Genomic DNA, 23,902 nt, shown 5'->3' with positions numbered 1-23,902 from the left:
TGCGCTACCCAGCCTGACCCAGGGGGAGCTGAGTAACGTGCGCTGGTAACAGGAGCTCTCTGGGGCGTGCCTAGAAGGTTGCACACAGCAACCCACTCCACTCCCACCCAGAGAACAGGCGTTGGCCTGTCCAGTCTGCAGAACTCACTGTGAACTCAACAGGGAAGGTCTGTACGTTTCATGGGAGTAAGGTTTCCTCAAAAAGAAGGAAAAAGGATCACAAAACAAATATTGAGCTCTAGCCAACAAGTGTACACTAACGCTTGGAAGCAGGTATAGAGGTGTTGGCAGCTCACTCTGAAATGTATTAAAAAATAAAATGGGGGGGGGGGGATGGAAGGGAGAGGCATTGTGGTGCAGCGGGTTAAGCCACTGCCTGCAATGCCAGCATCTCATATCTGAGTGACAGTTTGAGTCCCTGCTGCTCCTCTTCCAATCCAGCTCCCTGCTAATGTGCCTAGGAAGGCAGTGGAAAATGGCTCGACTACTTAGCTGGGTCCCTGCCACCCATGTGGGAGACCCGGCTGGAATTCCAGGCCCCCAGCTGCAGCCTGGCCCAGCCCCTGCCATTGCAGTCCTGTGGGGAGTGAAGCAGTGGATGGAAGATTCTCTGTCACTCTGCATTTCAAATAAAAAAAATCTTTAAAAAGACAAATACAATAAATGAGAGGAGGGGTGGAGAGAAGAGCAGACAGGCACGCCGTAAAGCAAGCATGGCCAAATGTCCACCTCAGTAGAATCCAGGTGCAGGGTCTGACCATTCTCTGTTGTGAGACTGAAATGCTTTCAAACCAAATGCTGAGTGCACGGTTATAATCCCCCTTAGTTTTTCAGGGGACCAGTCTCTTAAACTTCCCTCAATCGGAACACAAACTCACGAAAGGGAAAAAAATCTATACCTTTATCACATACATAATCAAACTAAGCTTCAGAGTTAAAAAGTCTCTAAATATATCAACACTATTGAAACAAGAACAAAAGAACGAAAAGTCAAAACAGCACTCCCCCAAATCAATGATGCTAAGTGGACGTTAATATCCATGATCAATCCTATCTCTCCAACAACGGCACCTAGGAACACCTTAGTGGAAAGAACATCAAAGCAGTATCAGGCTCAGGAGGGAAGAGTGAACTTATTGATTAGTGATGTCTGTCTCAGGCTCAGGAATGGGCAGAGGCGGCGCGTTTGATGCCTTTTCCTGACTTTATCAACTATTTATAACCTCCAGAGCCCTGCCAATCCTTCTAACAGATCGTTTTGCCACAGATGGGAGTCTCCTGAAAAGATACACAAATTTTGGAAGGTGTCCTTTTTCATTTTCAGAACTATCTGTGGAAATAAAATAATAGGACTTTCAAATGAGTCTGTCACTGGCTCAACGCCAGGGTGAATATCAACAGGGGGACACCCAGGAGTGCTTGGGAGGGGGATACCCCACCCTGTTACCTGGCCAAAGACAAAGCAGTACAGCGTCACACCCATGGCCCACACGTCCAGAGCCTGCACAAGGAGAGAGAGCTGTGCGTGAGAGGGCAAGTGGCAGTCACGGGCATGACCACCTCGGTCTGCCCAGCGTCCCATCCCCCAGCTTCCCTTTGGGGAACTCACTCAGTCCCAGCCCTAAAGTCACGGTGTCCCTTCACCTCCAGAGTAGGCACATGACCCAGGCCTGGCCAGTGAGAACACTACTTCCCCTAGCCAGTGACTGGCTCAAGGATGGACACGTGACCTGCACTGGGCCAATCAGAATCAATCCCAGGGTTCCTGCAGGAGCAATTCTCCAAGAGGAATGCTCCCGCGGCCAGTAAACTGACACAAAGTGGCCCGGAGCGGCTGAGGAGGAAAGCAGAGCTGAAAGACGGAGACGGACAGATTCCCGTCCCAGGCCCAAAGCCCAAGGTACCCACTCCCCAGGTAAACGACCTGCGGGACTTGCTGTTTGACAGGCACTGGAGCAGGCAGCACCCAGTGCCTTGGGCAGGTCGGCACCCACCTTCCCGGAGAAGATCTTGCGGGTCTCCGAGAGGGACTCGGGCGCCATGAAGGCGGGCGTGCCCACGGTGTTGGACAGCAGTGCGTCGCTGCCCTTGAACTCATTGCTCACGCCGAAGTCGGCGATCTTGATGTGCCCGTCTTCTCCGACCAGCAGGTTGGAAGGCTTGATGTCTCGGTGGATGATCTTCTGGTAGTGCACTGGGGCGACAGCGGCAGAGCCCCGTGAGGATCGCCACGTGGCCACAGGGCCCACAGCAACAGCAGGGTCCCCGCCGTGGAGCCTCAGGCCTTCCTCAACACCCTCTCCCTAAACCTGCCGGGCACCTATGTGCTCCGAAAGGAAAGGCAAAACAGTGCCTTCGGGCAAGTTCCTACGTTCTCAAACCTGACGAGTGAGACCCAGCTGCCAACAGCAAATCCTAACGGTCAACGTCTGAGTCATAGGCCACCGTGCACGGGAGCGGCTGTGGAGCTTGGCTCCCAGTGGCAGCCCAGAGACTATTTAAGGGAGGATGGTGACGTGCAGGTGATGGTTATCAGTGAGAGCAGTATCCAGGGGCTGGCACTGTGCCGTAGCAGATTAAGCCTCTGCCTGCGGCACCAGCAGCCTGCATGGGCACTGGTTTGAGTCCTGGCTGCTCCACTTCCCAATCCAGCTCCCTGCTAATGTGCCTGGGAAAGCACTAGAGGATGGCCCAAGTGCTTGGGCCCTTGCACCCACGTGGGAGACCCGGCTTCAGGTTGGCCCAGCTCTGGATGTTGTGGCCATTTGGGGAGTGAACCAGCAGATGGAAGACCTCTCTCTCTGTCTGTAACTCTGCCTCTCAAACAAATAAATAAATCTTTAAAGAAAAAACTGGAGCAGCACTCAGTCTGGGGCCTTGACCTATGCTAAGTGTCTCACTTCTATCCCAAGTAAACCTCACAATAATCACACGTGATGCACAGGGGCAGGAATCCAAATATTTGACAACCAGAAGCAGAAAAAAACACCTGTCAGTCAGAACTACTGGTGCCAGCTGGCCGCTGTCAGTCCCGGTGAGAGATACTGTTTCCCCGTTTCACAGATGAGGAAACTAAAGTGACAAGAGGTTAACAGGTTCCCCGTCCCAGGGCTACTGGGAAGAGCAAGGTGAAGCCCACAGGGCTCCTGACAGTGCCTGGCACCCACAGCGAGCCCCGGGGTCGAGGGTCGCTGTCGCCACTCCTCCTGTCCCCCAGGGCAGAGCCCCAGGCTGGCTTCTGCAGCTGTCCCTGCCCAGCCTCACACAGCCCTGCTGCCCACCCAAGGCCCGCGCTCCACGAGGAAAACGGGACACATTCCGCTTTCCACCCACCAACACCCTGCCCCCCTGCCATCCTCCCCCAGGCCCCGCTTACGGTACTCGATGCCTTTGATCAGATCCTGGAAGTAAAACCGGGCCTGGTCTTCAGACAGTGGCTTGAGGGTGGGCACTTCCATCACGGGCCTGCAGGGTTGACACCCACATGCACTGCAAGCCGCCGCCCCCAGCCCCGCCCTCTCTCCCTGTCTGGGGGCTGGCGCCGCCTCCCTGGGCTTTGCCGCTCAGAAGGTTTCTGGCTTCACACGCTGAGGGGCTGGACACTCACCCTTGGTTGACCAATTCGAACACTGCAGAGAAGGGAAGGGGGCAAAAAGTCACCCTGGGGAAGAGGAAGCTCATCTCCCTCCCCGCCCCCACCGCCTCTAGAAACAGCATGGGGCCAAGGACGGAACCGAGGACGGGAACCGCCCGCCCAGCCCAGGCTGTGTGAGGTCCTGCTCTGCTAAGGACCAGAGGTTTCTGATGCTCCCAGAACTGCAGCCCGGCTTTTCCTCTGGTGCTCAAAACTGGCCAAAGAAAACACGGCAGGACTGATGCCGAAAGGGGTCGTCCTCTGGCCTCACCCAGGCCCTCGGGCACTGTACGCCTAAGGCAGCGCAGATCCGCTGCTGCCCTGGGCTGCGGTCAGAAGCCCTGGCCTCCCCTGCCTGGATGATTTGTCTTAGCCTGCAAGCAGCCTGAGTGTCTCCACCTTCCTGCCACCCACCCACGCACCCAAATCCCTCGGCAGGGAGAAGCTGGCCCACCTGTGGCAACAGGCCTCTGTGCAGCCACCACTCTGGGGGCTAAGGGGTGGGTGAAAATTCACCTCCGGGAAGACAGGCGGAACGTCTACCCTTTGAGGGTCAGGCCTGTGCTTATAAAGCCCTTCCTGAGCCCTGCCAGCCGGCCCCACGCACCAGCCTGTCCGTCCCCGGCACACACACAGCCGTCAGCCACCTCGAGGACGGAGACCTCCGGCCAGGAAGCTGCTGGCTCCAAGAGCTTAGGAACCTCCTCTCTGAATCTGCGTCATGTTCTTTAGTTTTTTATCTTTTTAATTAATTTTAGTTGTATGTAAAAGGCAGAGAGGCACTCTGAGACAGATCTGTCACCTGCTGGTTTACTCCCCAGATGCCCACAATGGCCAGAACTGGGCCAGGCCAAACTCTGTAGCTAAGAATTCAATCCCGAGGCCAGCGCTGTGGCACAGCGGGTAAAGCCACACCTGCAGTGTTGGCATCCCACATGGGCGCCAGTTTGAGTCTCGGCTGTTCCATTTCCAATCCAGCTCTCTGCTATGGCCTGGGAAGGCAGTGGAAAATGGCCCAGGTGCTTGGGCCCCTGCACCCACGTGGGAGACCTGGAGGAAACTCCTGGCTCCTGGCTTCAGATCGGCACAGCTCTGACCTTTGTGGCCAACTGTAGAGTTAATCAGCTGATTGAAGACCTCTCTCTCTGCCTCTCCTCTCTCTGTGTAACTCTTTCAAATAAATAAATAAATCATGATTAAAAAAAAAAAAAAAAAAGAACTCAATCCAGGTCTCCCACATGGGTGGCAGGAACCCAACCACTTGAGCCACCACCCACTGCCTTCCAGGGTGTGGCTGAGCTGGAAGCTGGGACTAACAGTGAAGTCAGGACTTGAACCCAGGCATTCTGCTTTGGGACATGGGAACACGCCTGTCCTGGGCGTGTTCTTCCACTCCCAGCTCAGAGTCAAAGCCAAAGTCTTACAATGGTATATAAAAAGTACCCTCGGGACCGGCGCTGTGGCGTAGCGGGTAAAGCTGCCGCCTGCAGTGATGGCATCCCATATGGGCGCTGGTTTGAGACCCAGCTGCTCTACTTCTGATCCAGCTCTCTGCTATGGCCTGGGAAAGCAGTAGAAGATGGCCCAACTCCTTGGGCCCCTGCACCGGTGTGGGAGACCAGAGTAGGCTCCTGGCTTCAAATCGGCACAGCTCTGGCCATTCCGGCCAGTTGGGCAGTGACCAGGAGATGGAAGACCTCTCTCTCTCTCTCTGTCTCTCTTTCTCTCTCTATCTCTGTGTAACTCCTCCTCCCTCTGTGTAACTCTTTCAAATAAATAAATAAACATTTAAAAAAAAAAAAGTGCCCTCTGCCGCCCCATCCCCACTGTCCACCCCACGTCACCTCGGCGAGGCATCCTCCAAGGAGTTTCCACTCCTAACCTGGAGCTCCCGGCTCCTCCTGCCAGGCTCAGGTTTTGCTTTTGTTTTTTCAGAGCTGTCCTCCTCGGGCCCTGCACAGAACAGGGGCCGTGCACTGCTCAGCAAAAGTGTTCCCACTAGGCGGCCCCATCTTTGTGACCTCACACAACCCTGGTAGGCACCGGTCATCCTGCACAGTGGCCATCTGATGTTATCAAGAAGCACCATAAATGCCAGGCGTGTGAGTGGGGCCACTGCTGGCAGAGGCGACCTGTTGTTAACAGGGTGCCCTCTAGAATACCACGCACAGTGGTCATCTGCAGGTGCTCTCACACGGCCGCCGGCTGCCCTGGCATGACCATGAGTAACGCCTGCGCCATGAGCCGGTCACTGGACTGAGGAAGTTCTATCCACCCTGATCTTAGGGGACCGCCCGGCTTGGCCAAACCACCGCTGGGCGGACTTGACTGTACTCGGGGCAGGGACCGTGGGGTCTGGCCCCTGACAGATCTGGACCAGACTGCAGCATCTGTTGGACGGAAACTTCAGGAGCAGCCCACGGCCACTCGTGGTTGCCAGGACTGTCACTCTGGCCCCAAACGACTGCTGGCCTCCTGCGGTTTTCGCTGGATTTCCCTCGCCTGTCCACCACGTTTACAGCCTGGACATTCCGATACGCTACATACATTCTTATTCATCGAATGCTTTTCCTTTAAGTCGACTCAGTTTTTAGCTTTTCAGCCTTGGCCAGGGTGCTGATGTCCGTGACATCACTGCTGGTTATAACTTCCTCACACAGCGCTAAACCACATCCAAATAAAAGGTGTAAAATGGTTTCCAAGTACCCCCCAAAAATCACCACATACTTCAAATGATAAGGGGCAGGTGCATGGCGTAGTGACCAACACTGCACTTGGGACGCCTGCATCCCTGCTGGAGGGCCTGGGCTCACGTCCCAGCTCCGCTCTGATACCAGCTTCCTGCTACTGTGCACCCTGGGAGGCAGGTGATGGCTCAAGTACTTGGGCTCCTGCCACCCATGCGGGAGACCCAAATAGAGTTCCTGGCTTCTGGCTTCAGTGTGGCCACCCCAGGCTGTTACAGGAATTTGGGGCACTCTGTCAATCTGCCCCTCTCTTTCTCTCTTTGCCTCTCAAATAAAAATAAATAGGGGCCAGCACCGTAGCATAGCGGGTAAAGCCATCATCGCCTGTGGTGCCAGCATCCCATATGGGTGCTGGTTTGAGTCCCACTTGCTTCACTTCCAATCCAGCTCTCTGCTATGGCCTGGGAAAGCAGCAGAAGATTGCCCAAGTCTTTGGGCCCTGCATCCGCATGGGAGAACCAGAAAAAGCTCCTGGCTCCTGGCTTCGGATTGGTGCAGCTCTGGCCGTTGCAGCCAATTGGGGAGTGAACCAGGGGATGGAAGACCTCTCTCTCTCTCTCTCGGCCTCTGCCTTTCAAATAAATCAATAAATATTTAAAAAATAAATAAAAATAAAAATAGTTTTATTTTTATGTATGTATACATATATAAATATGATATGTAGTATCATATTTCAAGAAATTCTGAGTTTCTGCAACGTCTACATTTTTATAAACCTTTCTCTCCTTTTGTACATCTCTCCTAATTTTCACAGTGATAAAGCTGATATCTGATATAGCTTCTAAACTGTTTCTAAAGGTTTTTAAAAGTAAAGTTTGAGTGTGGACCACACGAGGTCTCTTAAGGAACTGGGTAACCTCCTCGGGTGCAGCCTTCTGCAGCGCTCACTTGTGGCCCCCAGCAGGTGCGGCAAGGACAGGCCATCTGTGCAGGGACGCCTGGGACAGCGGCGGCCTCAGGAGACCCCAGGCCTTGGCAGGAGCGGCTGCCTGAGCGAAGGTGGTGGGGAGAAAGGGCTCCTTACCCATGTACAGATGGTCCTCGTTGGGGTCATCCAGGACCTTTGGCACAGCCATGCAGAGAGGCCAGGCAGGAGCAGGGGGAGGGAGAGAGAGCAGACATGAGCATGGGAGAAGCAGCGTCCACACACACACCTGCGTCTGCCAGCGGGGCTGCCCGTTCCAGCCCTCTTGCCAGGCGAGACAGAAGGCCCAGGACAAACACCCCGGCCCTGAACCTAAAGCACCACCCAGCCTCGTCCTCAAGGGTCCCATAGACCCAGGAAGAGGGTTACAACTGTGAGAGGCGAAATCCCCCAGGTAAGAGTCCCACCCATCTCCTACAGGACAATGGCCCAGTCTCCAGGTACAAACTTCAAATCCTATCTGGGCTCAAGGGACCGCCCCCCCACCACCACTGCAGCAAGAGAGTCGTCGCCTGCCTGGCACTGCCCCAGCGCGGTCTCTCTCTCAAAGGCCGCGTCCACCTCGGCTGCCTCAGTGGTGCCCCATGCAGGGCTGGGCACACAGCAGGTTCTCAGGAAGGGTGATGAATGAACAGGTGGTTCAGAGTCTTGGGTGCAGAGGTCAGATGCCACAGGGCAGTGGGGGGAAGGGAGACCCTGCCAGAACCCAGGGCCACTTGCTAACCAAGTGCCCTTGGGTTTCTTCTACAATGGCTGACCCGCAGCACTGGGTGGACATCATGAAACTCAGCGTGACAGGTGGAGGTGGCCTGCAGCTGCCGCCTCCCCACTGTGGGAAGAAACCAAGGCGGGCTCGTTGGCTAGGCTGGTCCTCCCAGCTCTTCCCAGACACAAAGGCTCTGAGAAAGGGATACACATGAGGCAGAGCCGGGGAAGCCAGCCTGGAGCCTGGAGCCCAGAGCCCCGCCCTGCAGGGAAGTCAGGCCCAGGGCCTCGCACCTGTGGGCCCCCATCTACCAAAGGCAGGACGCTGGGCCTCCCCTCTGAAGAGGCCTCCGGCCCCTTGCACATGCTGCTCCTCCCCCAGCAACGCTCCTGCCTGTCGTCATCTCCACCCGGGAATCTCAAACATCGCTTCCTCCAAGGGGCCTTCCCCAGGCCCTGCAGGCTGAGCTGCTGCCCCCACTCCACGCTCCCAGGGCTCGCAGTGTCCCACACAGTACCCTTCAGGCACTGCTGACAAGCCCTGGTCACCTCACCCAGAGGGGCTCCAAGCATGACCTGGGACTCCTGGGGGTCCCCAAGATGCTTTCAGAGAGTCCACAAAGGTAAAACACTTTTCACTTTAGAGAAACAGCAACATTGGCTTTTCCCATATACAGGGGGTTTCCAGAAACCATGAGACATGAGACTTTGCCAACAGGTTGAGGGCAGCACAGATCCAAGAATCCAGATCTCACCTATTAGGCTAAATATTAGCAGGGAAAATTAGCGAAACATAAACCATATCACTGGGGCCAGCACTATGGCACCTGTGGTGCCGGCATCCAATATGGGCGCCAATTCGAGTCCTGGCTGCTCCACTTCCGATCCAGCTTCCTGCTGATGGCCTGGGAAAACAGTCGAAGATGGCCCAAGGGTTTGGTCCTCTGCACTGGCGTGGGAGACCCAGAAGAAGTTCCTGGATCCTGGCTTTGGATCAGCCCAGCTCTAGCTCTTGCGGCCATTTGGGGAGTGAACCAGCAGATGGAAGACCTCTGTCTCTCTCTCTCCCCCCCACCCCCCTGTAACTCCACCTCTCAAATAAATAAATCTTTTTTTTTTTTTTTTTGACAGGCAGAGTTAGAAAGTGAGAGAGAGAGACAGAGAGGAAGGTTTTCCTTCAGTTGCTTCACCCCCCAAATGGCCGCTATGTCCGGCGTGCTGCACCAATCCGAAGCCAAGAGCCAGGTGCTTCCTCCTGGTCTCCCATGCAGGTGCAGGGCCCAAGCACTTGGGCCATCATCCACTGCTTTCCTGGGCCACAGCAGAAAGCTGGACTGGAAGAGGAGCAACTGGGACAGAACCGGCGCCCCAGTCGGGACTAGAACCTGGTGTGCTGGCACCACAGGCGGAGGATTAGCCTAGTGAGCTGCGGCGCCGCTTTAAATAAATCTTTTAAAAATAAAAAAAATAAAAACTCTTCTGTTGCTTTTCAAAAATATTTTTCATAAAAATATAATACATTAATATATGATAGGCTTGTTGTTTTTTAAATGAATTAACACATTTTTAAGTGTCTGGTTTAAATGCTAATGTGGTAAATATTACTAAATATATCCCACAAAAGCAAAGCGCTCTGGGGTCTTCCACAGTTTTAAAAGCGGAAAGAGGTCCTGAGACCGTGCAGGATGAAAGCTGCTGGAGGAGCTGGCAGACTCCAGCCCTGAAGTCTAACTGCGCTCTCTGCTGCCTTCAGGAATCAGGCTTCAGGGGGGCCCAGCCATGCCCACGTGGTCACACAGCGCGCACGGCTGCTTCTGCAGCACAACCTCCCACGCGTGTAGCAGAGAAGCCGCTGCAAGAGGACAGACCGGGAAGACAAGCCCCGCCTCCCTCAGCCTCAACTTGTGCATCTGCAACGTGGAACGAGCAGAGTCCAGGGAGCAGCGAGCTACAGTACCCGTGGTGAGGCCACCTGCAGCAGCGACCACTCAGCGCACGCACGCCAGAGCCCTGGGTGACTGGGCCCTCCCTGGCAAGCACACAGCTGGGGCTGGGCCAGCGACGTCCCCTGCCCCACCGCAGGCCCCTGCGGCCACGTGCCCCGCCCTCACCTCCACCAGCTTCACCACGTTGGGGTGGTCCAGCTTCTTGAGGATGGCGATCTCCTGGTACACCTGCTCGATTGGGCCCCGGGGCTGGATGCAGCCGCCTGGGGCTGGCCGGGTGCCTCGGGGAGGGGGGCGACCTGGAGGAGACACAGAGGGAGCAGGGGTCAGGCCAGGGGCCCTTCCCGCAGGTGCCACCGGAGGGGCAGGTCTCCTAAGGGCTGCAGCGGCGATTTCCCAGGGCGTCAGCCAGGCTCCTCCTCATCTCTACCCTGCACCGCAGCCTCGCCTCGAATCCCCTCCTTCCTGTCACACCCCCCAGTCCACGCACGGTGACTGGGGTCTGGCTCAGCAACCTCCACGTGCCAGGGCGACGTGCTCACTTCCCTGTCGGTGAAATGGACGCGAACATCATCCCTCCTGTCCTCACTCACGGACACGGCACATGCGCAACAGGAGCACAGAGAGTGGAGAAGAGTAAAGCGCTGGCCAGAAACGAGCGGCCTGGCCCCGCGGTGCAGGGCTCACGACGGACCGCAGGGATGGAAAGGCCGGCCTCGACCCCTCGCATCATCACACCCCTCACGTGGTCACACCCCTGCACCTCAGACCCCTCAGGTGGTCACACCCCTCACATGGTCACACCCTTACACCTCAGACCCCTCAGGTGGTCACACCCCTACACCTCAGACCCCTCACGTGGTCACACCCCTGCACCTCAGACCTCTCAGGTGGTCACACCCCTGCACCTCAGACCCCTCACATCGTCACACCCCTCACATGGTCACACCCCTGCACCTCAGACCCCTCACATCATCACACCCCTACACCTCAGACCCCTCAGGTGGTCACACCCCTGCACCTCAGACCCCTCACGTGGTCACACCCCTACACCTCAGAGCCCTCACATTGTCACACCCCTACACCTCAGACCCCTCAGGTGGTCACACCCCTGCACCTCAGACCCCTCATGTCGTCACACCCCTCACATGGTCACATCCCTGCACCCCAGACTTCTAACGTCATCACACCCCTCATGTGGTCACACCCCTGCACCTCAGACCCCTCACGTCGTCACACCCCTCGCACCTCAGACTCCTTTCGTCTCCACTTCCAATCCAGCTCCCTGCTAATGGCCCCTGCTTAGCCCCTGCACCCAGGAGGGAGACCTGGAAGAAGCTCCTGGCTTCATTACCAACCCAGCTGCAGCCGCTGCAGTCACTTGGGGAGTGAACTAGCAGATGGAAGATCGGTCTTTCCCTCTCTCTCTCTGAAACTCTACCTTTCAAATAAATAAATAAACCTTTTTAAAAATGTGTACTGGTCATTCATAAAGTTTTGTAACCATCACTACTACCTAACTCCAGAACATTGCCACTGCCCATCCCCCCAACAGCACGGCCTCCATCAGCAGCCACCCCTCATTCCCCCAGTCCCTGGCAACCACTGATCCACGTTCTGTCTCTGTGGCTGTGCCACTCTGGGCACTTTATGTAAAAAGAATCAAACTCAGGGGCCGGCACTGTGGCACAGTGGGTTAATGCCCTGACCTGCATTGCCGGCATCCCACATGGGTGCCAGTTCATGTCCCCGCTGCTCCTCTTCGGATCCAGCTCTCTGCTATGGCCTGGGAAAGCACTAGAAGATGGCCCAAGTCCTTGAGCCCCTGCACCCCCATGGGAGACCGAAGCTCCTGGCTCCTGGCTTTGGATCGGCACAGCTCTGGCTGTTGCGGCCAACTGGGGAGTGAACCAGCAGATGGAAGACACCTCTCTCTCTCTCTCTCTCTCTCTCTCTCTACCTCTGCCTCTCTGTAGCTTTGCCTTTCAAATAAATAAATAAATAAATTTTTAAAAACAACAACAACAAAAAAGAAACACATCTGCGACCTTTTGCACCTGGCGTCTTTCAGGTAACAATTCGCTCCTGTTTATGGCTCAATGCTACTCCACCGGGCCACAGACACTGGTTCATCTACTGATGGGAACGGGCCTGTTTCCACCTGGAGGTCACCGTGAAGAGCGCATGTTTTCAGCTCTCTTTGGTATACAGTAGGTGCGGAATTGCTGAGTCAGATGGCAACTCCGTGCTCAGCTGTCTTCCTCTGTTGGATGTTTTTAGGGCCGACCATGAATAAACGACCTCAGAGGCGGCCCAGGTGGCACGGGTGTGGAGGGAGTGGAGGCAGGGGTGGGGGTGGGGGTTGCTGAGCCTGGGGACGCTGCTGGGTGGGCTCTGCCCTCTTGCCCTGGCCTGCCAGACTCACGTGGGAAGCCAGCCTGTCGGATCAGCTTCTTCTTGGACAGCACCTTCATGGCCTGTAAGAAAAAAAGAGTCCCCCCACCAGGTTAAGCAGCAGGGAGGGAAGACAAGGGGGAGTGAAGGGAGGCCTGCCTGAGCTCTGCCCCACCCCCGCCGCAGCCTTAGGACGAGGCGGCGGCGGGGGGGGGGGGGGCAGGCAGCCCCCGGGGGCGCCGAGGCCGGGCTCCCAGAATTGATCCGACCCTGAGGTGCTTCTGGGGTTCTTGGTCAGCTGTCCCAGCTCAAGACCAAGAGCCTTGGGACCTTCTGTGAGCCGGGACAAGAGGTGAGGGAGGATGCAGGATAAGGGCGTGAGAGACATCTGCCAATCACCTCACCTGCCCGTTTCCTCATCTGTAAAATGGGCACACCACTTCCTTCCTGATGCACAAAACAAACACGACCCAAGGGTAAACTGAGACAACGGTGGCAACAAAACTTCTAGGGAGCGGAGAGCCAGATAGGGCGCGGAGAGCCAGACAGGGAGCTCCTCTTTGCGCCCAGGGCAGGGGAGAGGTGGGAAAGTGGCTACTCACGTAGTAGGTGTTGTCATTCTCGTTGTAGGCCAGCTTGACCACGCCATAGGAGCCCTGGGTAAAGGGAAATGCCCATGACACTCTATACACAAGTTAGAATCTGCAAAACAAGGACCCTAATACACAGGTTGCAAGCTGATAGCCCACTGGTCAGATCTGCCTGCTAACCGTTACTCTGACGGACTCACGGTTGGTTTTTTTTTTTTTTTTTTACAAAGTTTGAATTGCCAACATGTAAAAATATTAAGATCTGATATAAAAATCTAGATTCCCAGCTTCTTTTGAGAAAAATGTAAAGCTTGAGCCACGGGTTGCCCTCATCTCCCACATTAACACACTGCCACAGACCTCACCGCCACCCCCACCTCCCACCTACACTGCTTCACTCCGGCAGGCCCTCATTTCCAGAAGCTGTTTGCCACAGTCCTCACCACTCTCTACTGCCTCACACCCAGTCTGCCTTGCTCTTCCGTATCGCTCACTGGTTTCCCTTCGGCATTTGAGTTTCTGACGCCTGCAGTGACACTGTCCCTTGGCTAAGACAAAAGCAGAAGTAGATGTGAGAGTTCCTTAGCAGGGAGAATCCCACTGACATGATGGAATGGGACCATCACCATGGCAACATGAGATTTCTCTGGAAGCTGAGTTTTGCAGAAATGCATTTGATTTTAAGACATAAAAATAATTTTATTTTTTTAACAAATCCTACACGAGTAAGAAAACCCGTCCCACCAACACTGCCTCCCAAGGCTCCTCTGCTGCTCTCGGCTCTGACAGGCCGTTCTGGGCTTCCTCCGGCGCATCTGAGCTGTCCCCACGCAGGGGGAAGACCAGCCTGGCTTCTGCTTTTACCTTTCCGATTTCATCCTTCAGCGTGTACTGGTTCAGCTGCACACAGTCCTGAAAAGCAAGCAGGGAAACATGGAAAATGAGTTGCAAACTGCTACCAGCTATGTTTTAAACAGGCTCCACACACACACACACAACCAGGACCCAAATCAAGAAAGAGAAACACTCCCGACCGTCACCCCCTCCCCAAGATGACCGCTTCCCTGACTTCCACCAGCACAGATTTGCTCGCTCTCATACTGTGTCAAAAGTGTATTCATACGGGAGCAGGCACTGTGGCACAGTGGGTTAAGCTGTCCCCTGCAGTGCTGGCATCCCATATGGGCACTAGTTCAAGTCCCAGCTGCTCCACTTCCAATCCAGCTCCCTGCTAATGCACCTGCTAAAGCAGTAGAAGAAGGCCCAAGTGCTTGGGTCCCTGCCACCCACATGGGAGTCCCAGATGGAGTTCCAGGCTTCAGGATCCAGCCTGGCCCAGCTGTGGCAGGTACAGGCATTTACAGAGTCAACACCTGGATGGAAGATCTCTGTCTGTCTCTCAAATAAATGAACACACACACATTAATTAAAAAGATTTTAATGTAATACTATGATATGAAGTCTTTTAATACCCAACAGCTGCTCCCACTTTTTAAAGGCAAATTTTAAATTAAACAATTAATCATGATGACATCACCCTGCAAAAGTATAGAAAGACTTAAGAGAAGAGAATCTGTACACAGCCTTAGCGGAGACAAAGGCTTCTTGGATGACACACAAAAAGTAAAAGACAGAAAAAGAGGGGCCCAGCACTGTGGGGCAGCAGGTTAAAGCCCTGGCCTGCAGTGCCGGCATCTCACATGGGCACTGGTTCTAGTCCCAGCCGCTCCTGTTCCGATCCAGCTCTCTGCTATGGCCTGGGAAAGCAGTAGAAGATGGCCCAAGTCCTTGGGCCCCTGCACCCGTGTGGGAGACCTGGAAGAAGCTCTTGGCTCCTGGCTTCGGATCGGCACAGCTCCGGCCATTGCAGCCATCTGGGGAGTGAACCAGTGGATGGAAGACCTCTCTCTCTGTCTCTACCTCTCTCTCTGTAACTCTTTCAAATAAATAAAATAAATATTTTTTTAAAAGAAACAAATGATAAGAGGGACAAAATTAAAACTTCCGCTCTTCAAGATGTTATCAAAAAAGAAAAGACAAAGTCCCAGACTGACAGAAGCCGCTCAGGGCACAGCTATGAGACCAAGGCCCAGTACCCACAATAAACAAAGAGCTCTTGGGACTCACTAACTGGACAATGAACAACCCAGCTGCTGCAGGCATCAGGGAGTAAACCGCTGGATGGGAGCACTCACTCTACTTAAAAAAAAAAAAAAAAGTGAGGCCAGCGTCATGATGCAGGCTAAGCAGCCACCGGTGACACCTGCAACCTGTATCAGAACTTCCGAGCCAGCTCCCTGCTGTGCACCTGGGAAGGCAGGGGGAGATGAGCCAGGTGCTTGGGCCCCTGCCACCAACATGCAAGACCAGGATAGAGTCCCAGATTCCTGCTTCAGGCTACCCAGGCCAGGCCATTCTAGGCATTTGGGGAGTGACCCAGCAGACGGACGGTATCTCTCTCTGCCACTCTGCCTTTCAAATCAATACAATAAAACTTTTCTAAAAAATGCACATTAGAGGCTGGTGCTGTAGCACAGCAGGTTAAAGCCCGGGCCTGCAGCACCGGCATCCCATATGGGCCCAGGAACAAGTCCTGGCTGCTCCACTTCTGATCCAGCTCCCTGCTAATGCACCTGGGAAAGCAGTGGAAGATGGCCCAAGTGCTTGGGCCTCTGCAGCCACGTGGTAGACCTGGAAGAAGCTCCTGGCTTCGGATCGGCTCAGCTCTGGCTGATGCAGCCATTTGGGGAGTGAACCAGCAGATGGAAGACCTCTCCCACTCTGTCTCTACCTCTGTCTGTAACACTTTTAAATAAAATAAAAGATAACTTTTAAAAAATGCATATTAGTCATCAAGGAAATGTATATCAAAGGCATACCCTCGGGGCCAGCGCTGTGGCTCACTTGGTTAATCCTCCGCCTGCAGCACCGGCATCCCATATGGGCACCGGGTTCTAGTCCTGGTTGCTCCTCTTCCAGTCCAGCTCTCTGCTATGGCCTGGGAAGGCAGTGGAGGATGGCCCAAGTGCTTGGACCCCTGCACCCGCATGGGAGACCAGGAAGAAGCACCTGGGTCCTGGCTTCAGATTGGCGCAGTGCCGGCCGTAGCGGCCATTTGGGAAGTAAATCAATGGAAGACCTTTCTCTCTGTCTCTCACTATCTAACTCTACCTGTCAAATAAATTAAAAAAAAAAAAAAAAAAGGCATACCCTCCAGGTTCATTAAAGTCAGGAAAACTGACCAGACCCAGCTTTGCAAGAACAGAGCAAAAAAACCTTCACTTGCTACTGACGGGAGGTCAATGAGGCCTCAAATGGTCTTGCAGTTTTTGTTTTGTTGTTTTTAAAAGACTTATTTATTATTTGAAAGACAGAGTTACAGAGAGGGAGGGGGGAGGCCAAGAGAGAGATCTTCCACCCACTGGTTCACTCCCCAAATGGCCACAAGGGCCAGGGCTGGGCCAGTCCAAAGTCAGGAGCCAGGAGCTTCTTCTGGGTCTCCCAAGTGGGTGCAGGGGCCCAAGCACTTGGGCCATCCTCCACTGCTTTCATAGGAGCATTAGCAAGGAGCTGGATCAGAAGTGGAGCAGCCGGGACTTGAACCAGCACCCATATGGGATGCCAGTGCTGCAGGCAGCAGCTTAGCCCACTTAACCAGCCATAGCGCTGACCCCTGGCAGATCCTTAACATAGACCTACCAAATCCCAATCCAGCCACTCGATACACACCTCCCATACAACCCAGCCACTCGGCTCCTAAGAGAAATAAAAACATGTCCACAAAGACACATATACAAATGCTCATAAGAGCTTTTTCTTGTAAAAGTCAAAAACTGGAAAGCAAACCAAACATCCACCCACCGGTGAATGGAAGAGCAAACCGTGATCCATCCCTTCAACAGGCCACTACTGAGCAGTGGGAAGCAATGATGACAGGTTTACAAGCAACATGGCTAAATCTCAGAAGCATTATGTGTGAGAGAAGCTACGTTACAAGACCACATACTAAACAGCCCCTTACATACAATTCTAGAAGCTGCAAACAAATCTGTAAAGATTTAGAAAAAAAAAAGTAGATTTGGGGCCAGCGCTGTGGTGTAGCAGTTTAAGCCACGGTCTGCAGAGCTGGCATTCTATATGGGCGCCAGTCAAGTCCCAGCTGCTCCACTTCTTATCCAGCTCCCTGCTAATGCACCTGGGAAAGCAACAGATGATGGCCCAAGTGGGCCCCTGCACCCACATGGGAGACTCCGAAGAAGCTCCTGGCTTCAGATCGGCCCATTTCTGGCCATTGCGGTCATCTGGGGAGTGAACCTGCAGATGGAAGCTCTCTGCTCCTTTGTAACTCTGCCTTTCAAATAAATAAATAAATCTCTTTTTTTAAAAAAATTAGGTCATCAGCGTCCCAGGAAAGGGGAAATGGGGAAGGAGTGGATTATCGGGCCTGCTAGAAGTATCCATTACCTTGCTGGTGACGATGGCTTCACAGGTGTAGACATACATCAAAACTAGACATGGTCTACACTTGGAAGAGGTGCAGTGCTGTTTGTTTGTTTTTTGACTTCAATCGTACTGGGGCTGGCATTGTGCCACGCAAGTTAAGCTGCCTTGGCATCTCGTATTGAAGCACCTGTCCCAGTCCATCTCCCTGCTAATGCCCCAGGAAGCATCAGAAGAGGGAACAAGTACTGGGGCTCCTGCCTCCCATGTGGGAGACCCAGATGGAGTTCCAGACTCCTGGATTCAGTCTGAGCCCAGACTCAGCTGTTGCAGCCATTTGGGGAGTGAATCAGCAGACAGAAGATCTCTCTCTTTCTATCTTCCAAATAAAAAAAATCTTCAATCATCCACTTACATAGTTAAGGGGAAATATTAAGTGATATAAGAAGTAAAACTGTTGCAGAAACAAGACAGAAAACCAAGCACGCCTTGTCACAGATGAGCCCAGAGTTTCCCATCTGGGGAGTGAACCAGTGGATGGAAGACCTCTACATCTATCTCTTACTCTCTCTTTCTGCCTCTGCCACTCTCTCTCTTTCTCTCTCTGTAATTCTGCCTTTCAAAAATTTATTTGAGGGGCCCTGCTGTGGTCTGGGCATCACCTGGGAGGCTGAGTGGTCGGTCCTCCCACCCAGGCCCAGGCGTCCCGGCTTGGTCCCCACGGTGGCGCTGTGGGGAGGAGCCTTAGCAGACGGACCTGGTGGGCGCCCGTAGGCCCCTCAGAATGCAGTTTTCACGACCTTCGAATAAAATCCTGGTTGGGTCTGGTCTCTGCTTCCTGCCTACCATCTGACCTTCACCTCCCCCACACACCTTCACACTCGCTCCACCACAACCACCTGCTGCGCTCACCAGAGGCCAAACCAACACAACCACCAGATCTTGGACTTGAACCTCCAAAGCTGTGAGCTACATATGCCTTTTTTCATCACAGAGTTAACTGTCTCAGGCACATCGTGCCAGTAAGAAAACGGTGCCCAACACACCCCTCCAACGCTAACTCTCTTTCTGAGCCCTGCTATCAGTTTGGTGTATACCAAGGGTGGGGAACCTTTTTTCTGCCAACAGCCATTTGGATGTTTGATGATTGTTTACAGGCCACACGAAATGTTCAACTTGAACAGCAGCCTGCAGGGACTGGCACTGTGGTGTAGTGGGTAAAGCTGCCACCTGCAGCACCAGCATCCATGTGGGCACCAGGTGGTGTCCCAGCTGCTCCACTTCTAATCCTGCTCCCTGTTAGTGCACCTGAGAAAGCAGCAGAAGATGGCCCAAGTGCCTGGGCCCCTGCATCCGTGTGGGAGACCTGGAGGAAGCTCTTGGCTTCGGATGAGCCAGCTCCGGTCATTGCGGCCATTTGGGGAGTGAACCAGCAGATGGAAGAACTCTACATCTCTGACTCTGCCTTTGCTACTTTCTCTAATTCTACCTTTCAAAAGTTTACTTGAGGGGCCAGCGCTGTGGCACAGTGGGTAAAGCCGCCACTTGCAGTGCCAGCATCCCATATGGGTGCTGGTTCAAGTCCCGGCTGCTCCACTTCTGATCCAGCTCTCTGCTGTGGAGCCAAGTGCTTGGGCCCCTGCATGGGAGACCCAGAAGAACCTCCTGGCTCCTGGCTTCAGATTGGTGTAGCTCCAGCCATTGCAGCCATCTGGGGAGTGAACCAGCGGATGAAAGATCTCTCTCTCTCTCTTCTTCTCTCCCTCTCTCTCTGCCTCTGCGCCTTTCAAATAAATAAAAAAATCTTGAAAAAAATTGATTTGAGTTAGAAAATCTTCCATCTGCTGGTTCACTGCCCAAATGGCCATAACAGCCAGAGCTGGGCTGATCCAAAGCCAGGAGCCAGGAGCTTCTTCTGGGTCCCCTACAGGGGTACAGGGGCCCAAGTTCTTGGGCCATCCTCTGTTGCTTTCCAAGGCATATTAGCAAGGAGCTGGATAGGAAGTGGAGCAGCTGGGATTCAAACTGGCGCCCATGTAGGATGCTGGCATGTCAGGAACTGCTACAGTGCCCCAATAAATCTTTTCAAGAATTCACCTGCTGTAGATGTACTGAATGTTGAGTCCCACCTGTGGCTGCCTTGGCAGGGCCAGAACAAGCAAGCTCACAGGCCATTATCTGCCTGTGGGCTGTATGTTCCCACCCCTGGTGTTCGCACTTGCAGGCCCTTTCTTGGTGTGCATTGGAAAAAAAAAAAAAATCCAGAGTATCACTGGGGACTGGGGCTTGGGAAGGCATGGATGATGTCACATTAATCCATTTCTCCACTTCCTTTTCTTGATCTCACAATGGCACCAGCCAGCTCCTGGTCAGAATGCACATCTGTCCTCCCACCTGCTCACAGCCCTCCCCACACGGTCGATGCTTAGCTGCTCTTGTTCCCCTGAGACATGGAGGGATGCGAAACGTAGAGGTGGGGGCCCTGGGGAGCTGCCTTTAGGATCCTGCTGCCTCCTAATCCAGTCCCCAGACGCTGCTGAAGTGACCTCCCGACAGTCCGCCCGACCTTGTCCACTCCGGCACGCAGCTGCCTCCGGGCACGGGGCTCACTCCATGGCCGGGCCTTCGAGGCCCTCTGACCTCAGGGAGTCGTCTTCATTCTCCCTGTGACCTCTGACGAGCTGCATTTCCCAGCGCTCCCGCAGCCAGGGCTGGCCACAGGGCTGGGTTCTGGCCAGCGGAAGGTAGGCGGTTGTTGGGTAGAGGGTCCACGTGAGAGGACCGACTCAGGAGGCAGATGCCTTTTTGGCCCTCTCCCTGCTCCTCCGTCCTGCCTGGAGAGAACCAGGTGGGTCCTGGAGCTCCTGGCTACAAAATTATTCTGCATGAAAAACAAGCCCAATTCTGTGACTGTCACCTTCATTTGAACCAACACAAACCCAAAGTGTCCCCGACCTCCATGGCCACAGTGCTCCTGGCCACGGACCCATCCTGCAGCTAAGTGAATTCCATCCACGTCCCCATCCCGTCAGCCCTCTGGCCCCACGACACTGAACCCTCCACGCGGTCATGTCCACTTACAGACATTCTACCCAGCCCACAGAAGCGCATCCCCTGCAAGATAAAGCCAATCCAGATTGCGACTCTTCTCCCAACTAACACTCTTTCCACAAATATCTTCCAGCTCCCACTGTGCGCCAGGCGTTGGCGCTAGGCTCTGGGGACGCAGTGGTGATGAGGGGTCCCTACAGAGCTAACTTCTAGCTGGGGGCACAAGACAAGAGATGAACAGCTGAACACACACCCCCCCCCCCAGATGGTGGGCGTTACGAAGAAAGGAGGGGGTTACAGGCAGAGAGGGGAGGGGCCGCCCTGAGGAGGGTGGGTGGCAAGGCCTCCCGGGAGGCGGTGATGGCTCAGTGGAGACTTGCACACTGGATTCAGACAGCTTCGAGAAGTTTGCAGGGGTCGGGGGAGGTTCCAAGCAAAGGAACGGGAGAGTACAGAACTGCAGGAGAGAACCGGCGTGGGAGTCCCCGGAATACAATGAAGGCAGGCGTGGGCGAAGCTGGTAAGCCAGCAGCAGGGGGGGGGGGGAGGCCTGAGAGCCCTGTGGAGGGAGGGGGTCTGAGTTCTAATCCACCCTCAGGTGCTGACGGAGAAATACACAGGAAATGCCGGACTCACAGCTCTCAGCAGTGGGTACCAGGGCCCTCAGAGACCCGCCACAGCCCCTCGCCTGTGCCTGCATCTCGTGGCTGCGGCCTCCCACTGGCCGTGGGACTGCTCTGTCCACTCCCATGCCAGTCACCCCCACCAACGACGGAGAGCAGCCTGCCCGCCCCCCTGGTTCTACGAGTGCACAGTAGCCACGGACCCCGGACCATCCCTCTGCTGGCTTCCTTCCCTTCCCGGGGTGCTGTGTCTCCCACCTGAATCCCCTTGGGGCAGCCAACCCAACAGGAAGACCCTGGGAGGCAGGGAGCACACACACCTGCATGCCCGTGATGGAGACGTGGTGAGACTCCACCGTGGGCCGCCTGGGCAGCCGCGGCGAGGACTGTGGGGAGCTGGCGGGTGAGTAGGGCACGGACGGGTGGATGCAGCGTCCATTCATGTCCAAGCTGCTGCTGGCCGCCAGCCTGCCCTGGGACCGCTCCTGCAGGGAGAGCTTGCGACCACACAGGTGGGGCCGGGCCTGGGAAGCAGAGGCGTCGAGGGGGACCTCCGGGCCATCGGCCTCCAGGGGTCCTTGGTCCTGGGCCAAGCTGAGGTCCACGGCCCGGCCCGGCTCACACTCAGTGACCACGATGAAGGACTCCATGCCCAGGCGGATGCTCAAAGACGAAAGGCCTCGCAGGGCCTCGCAGGACTTCTGGCCTTCGATGCTGCTGCCCCCGCCCCCCAGGTCATCCTGGGGGGCAGCCGGGTCGCCGCTGGGCTGGCTAGAGATGCATGATGACATGGTGCATGTGCTGACTTCCTCTGTCGCTCCGGGGCATGCCCATCCGGCAGTGACGGCACCTGCAGAGACAGGAAGGGTCAGCGGCTTCCACCCCGAGCCGGCGGGGACCAGGAAGGGAACGCGACCCCTCCTGGCCCAAGCTGATGTCTAATTCCTGTCGGGCCAACATCCTAAAAGCATCTTGCAAAATCCGATGTGCTCTGATCTCGGAGCCTGTACGGAAAAGCGGACTCTGTACCTCATCTTATTCTTTCAACTTTTTTTTTTCTTGGCGAGGCAGAGAGACAGAGACAGACAAAGAGAATGGCTCCAAACTGCTGATTCACTCTCCAAATGCCAACAAGGGCCAAAGCCAGGAGCCAGAAACTCAATCCAGATGTCCCACATGGATGGCAGGAACTGTTACTTAAGCTGTCACCACGGCCTCCCAGGCAGCTGGAGTCGGGAGCTGGAGGTAGGTACTGAACCCAAGCATTCCACCAAGGGCCTTGGGCACCTTAACCACCAGGCCGAATGCTGTATCTCCTTATTTTAGTTTTTTAAACTTTATTTTTATTTATCTGAAAGGCAGAGCAACAGAGAGAGAGAGAGATCTTCCATGCACTGGTTCATTCCCTAAATGCTCACAACAGCCAAGGCTGAACCCGGTCAAAGCCAAAAGCTGGGAAGTTGACCTTGGTCTCCCACACGGGGGCAGGAATCCAACTCCTTGAGCCATCACCTGCTGCCGGCCAGGGTGCGCATTAGGAATCCAGAGAGGAACCAGCGGCAGGACCCGATCCCAGGCACTCGAACACGCAATAAAGGCGCCCCAAGAAGCGTCGTCACCTGCTATGCTCCGACGCCCACCCCGGAGCCTCCTCACACCCCACGACTAAGAATCCACGCTCAATCCCTGTAGCAACCAAACACAAGGAAAACCCCGAGAGCTCACCTGCCCCTGGAGCACGGGCAGGGACCTGGGCCCCCTACGCCGGGCTTCCCTATTCTTTCTTCCTTCGAGGGAACCCCTAAGGATGTTAGTTGGGTTCTCTTGATTGTTAAAATCAGTAGGTTTTTTTTGTTTTTTTTGTTTTTTTTTTTTTTTTTTTTTTGACAGGCAGAGTGGACAGTGAGAGAGAGACAGAGAGAAAGGTCTTCCTTTTTGCCGTTGGTTCACCCTCCAATGGCTGCCACGACTGGTGCGCTGTGGCCAGCGCACCGCGCTGATCCGATGGCAGGAGCCAGGTACTTATCCTGGTCTCCCATGGGGTGCAGGGTCCAAGCACTTGGGCCATCCTCCACTGCACTCCCGGGCCACAGCAGAGAGCTGGCCTGGAAGAGGGGCAACCGGGACAGAATCCGGCGCCCTGACCGGGACTAGAACCCGCCGGTGTGCCAGCGCCGCAAGGCAGAGGATTAGCTTAGTGAGCCGCGCCACCAGCCTAAAATCAGCAGTTATTTTAACTATTTAAACTTTTTTTTTTTTTTTTGACAGGCAGAGTGGACAGTGAGAGAGAGAGAGACAGAGAGAAAGGTCTTCCTTTTTGCCATTGCTTCACCCTCCAATGGCAGCCGCGGCCGGCGCATCGCACTAATCTGAAGCCAGGAGCCAGGTGCTTCTCCTGGTCTCCCATGGGGTGCAGGGCCCAAGCACTTGGGCCATCCTCCACTGCACTCCCTGGCCACAGCAGAGAGCTGGCCTGGAAGAGGGGCAACCGGGACAGAATCCGGCGCCCCGACCAGGACTAGAACCCGGTGTGCCGGTGCCGCAAGGTAGAGGATTAGCCTATTGAGCTGCGGCGCCGGCCAACTATTTAAACTTAAATATTTAAAACGGCAGGCAGGGTATCAGTACATAGTTTATAAAACATCTCCCAAAGGCAGGCATTCGGCACAGCTGCTGAAATGGCGATATCCTGTCTCAGAGAAGCTGGTTCAAGTCCCAGCTCCTCAGCTTCCGACCCAACTCCCTGCTAATGCGCACCCTGGGAGGCAACAGGAACAGTTCAAGAAGGTGGGTCCCTGCCACCCATGTCGGGGACCCAGACTGAGCCCTGGGCTCCTGGTTTGGGGT

The 23,902-nt window shown here is 54.8% G+C and overlaps 1 protein-coding gene across 5 annotated transcripts in view; it reads right to left on the bottom strand.

The window, feature by feature from the left end:
• CAMKK2 (calcium/calmodulin dependent protein kinase kinase 2) overlaps window positions 1-23,902 on the bottom strand; it is a 53,470-nt gene that overhangs the window by 12,656 nt on the left and 16,912 nt on the right. For all 5 annotated transcript variants that reach the window (XM_051837780.3, XM_089323103.1, XM_089323102.1 and 2 more), the window contains exons 2-11: window positions 21,376-21,905; window positions 13,806-13,853; window positions 12,954-13,007; window positions 12,383-12,434; window positions 10,123-10,256; window positions 7,406-7,442; window positions 3,608-3,629; window positions 3,377-3,465; window positions 1,995-2,194; window positions 1,448-1,501 (exon numbers count right to left, since the gene is read on the bottom strand). In XM_051837780.3, coding sequence (XP_051693740.1) covers window positions 1,448-1,501; window positions 1,995-2,194; window positions 3,377-3,465; window positions 3,608-3,629; window positions 7,406-7,442; window positions 10,123-10,256; window positions 12,383-12,434; window positions 12,954-13,007; window positions 13,806-13,853; window positions 21,376-21,846 — 1,161 coding nt within the window. In that variant the 5' untranslated portion in view covers window positions 21,847-21,905. The remainder of the gene's footprint in view (window positions 1-1,447; window positions 1,502-1,994; window positions 2,195-3,376; window positions 3,466-3,607; window positions 3,630-7,405; window positions 7,443-10,122; window positions 10,257-12,382; window positions 12,435-12,953; window positions 13,008-13,805; window positions 13,854-21,375; window positions 21,906-23,902) is intronic.

This window comes from Oryctolagus cuniculus, chromosome 21 (assembly GCF_051225735.1).
Source record: "Oryctolagus cuniculus isolate XC-2025 breed Fujian yellow rabbit chromosome 21, ASM5122573v1, whole genome shotgun sequence".
In the NCBI taxonomy this organism is placed as follows: Eukaryota; Metazoa; Chordata; class Mammalia; order Lagomorpha; family Leporidae; genus Oryctolagus; species Oryctolagus cuniculus.
Note: the sequence above shows the minus strand (reverse complement) of the source record. Positions and strands in the feature narration are given on the sequence as shown.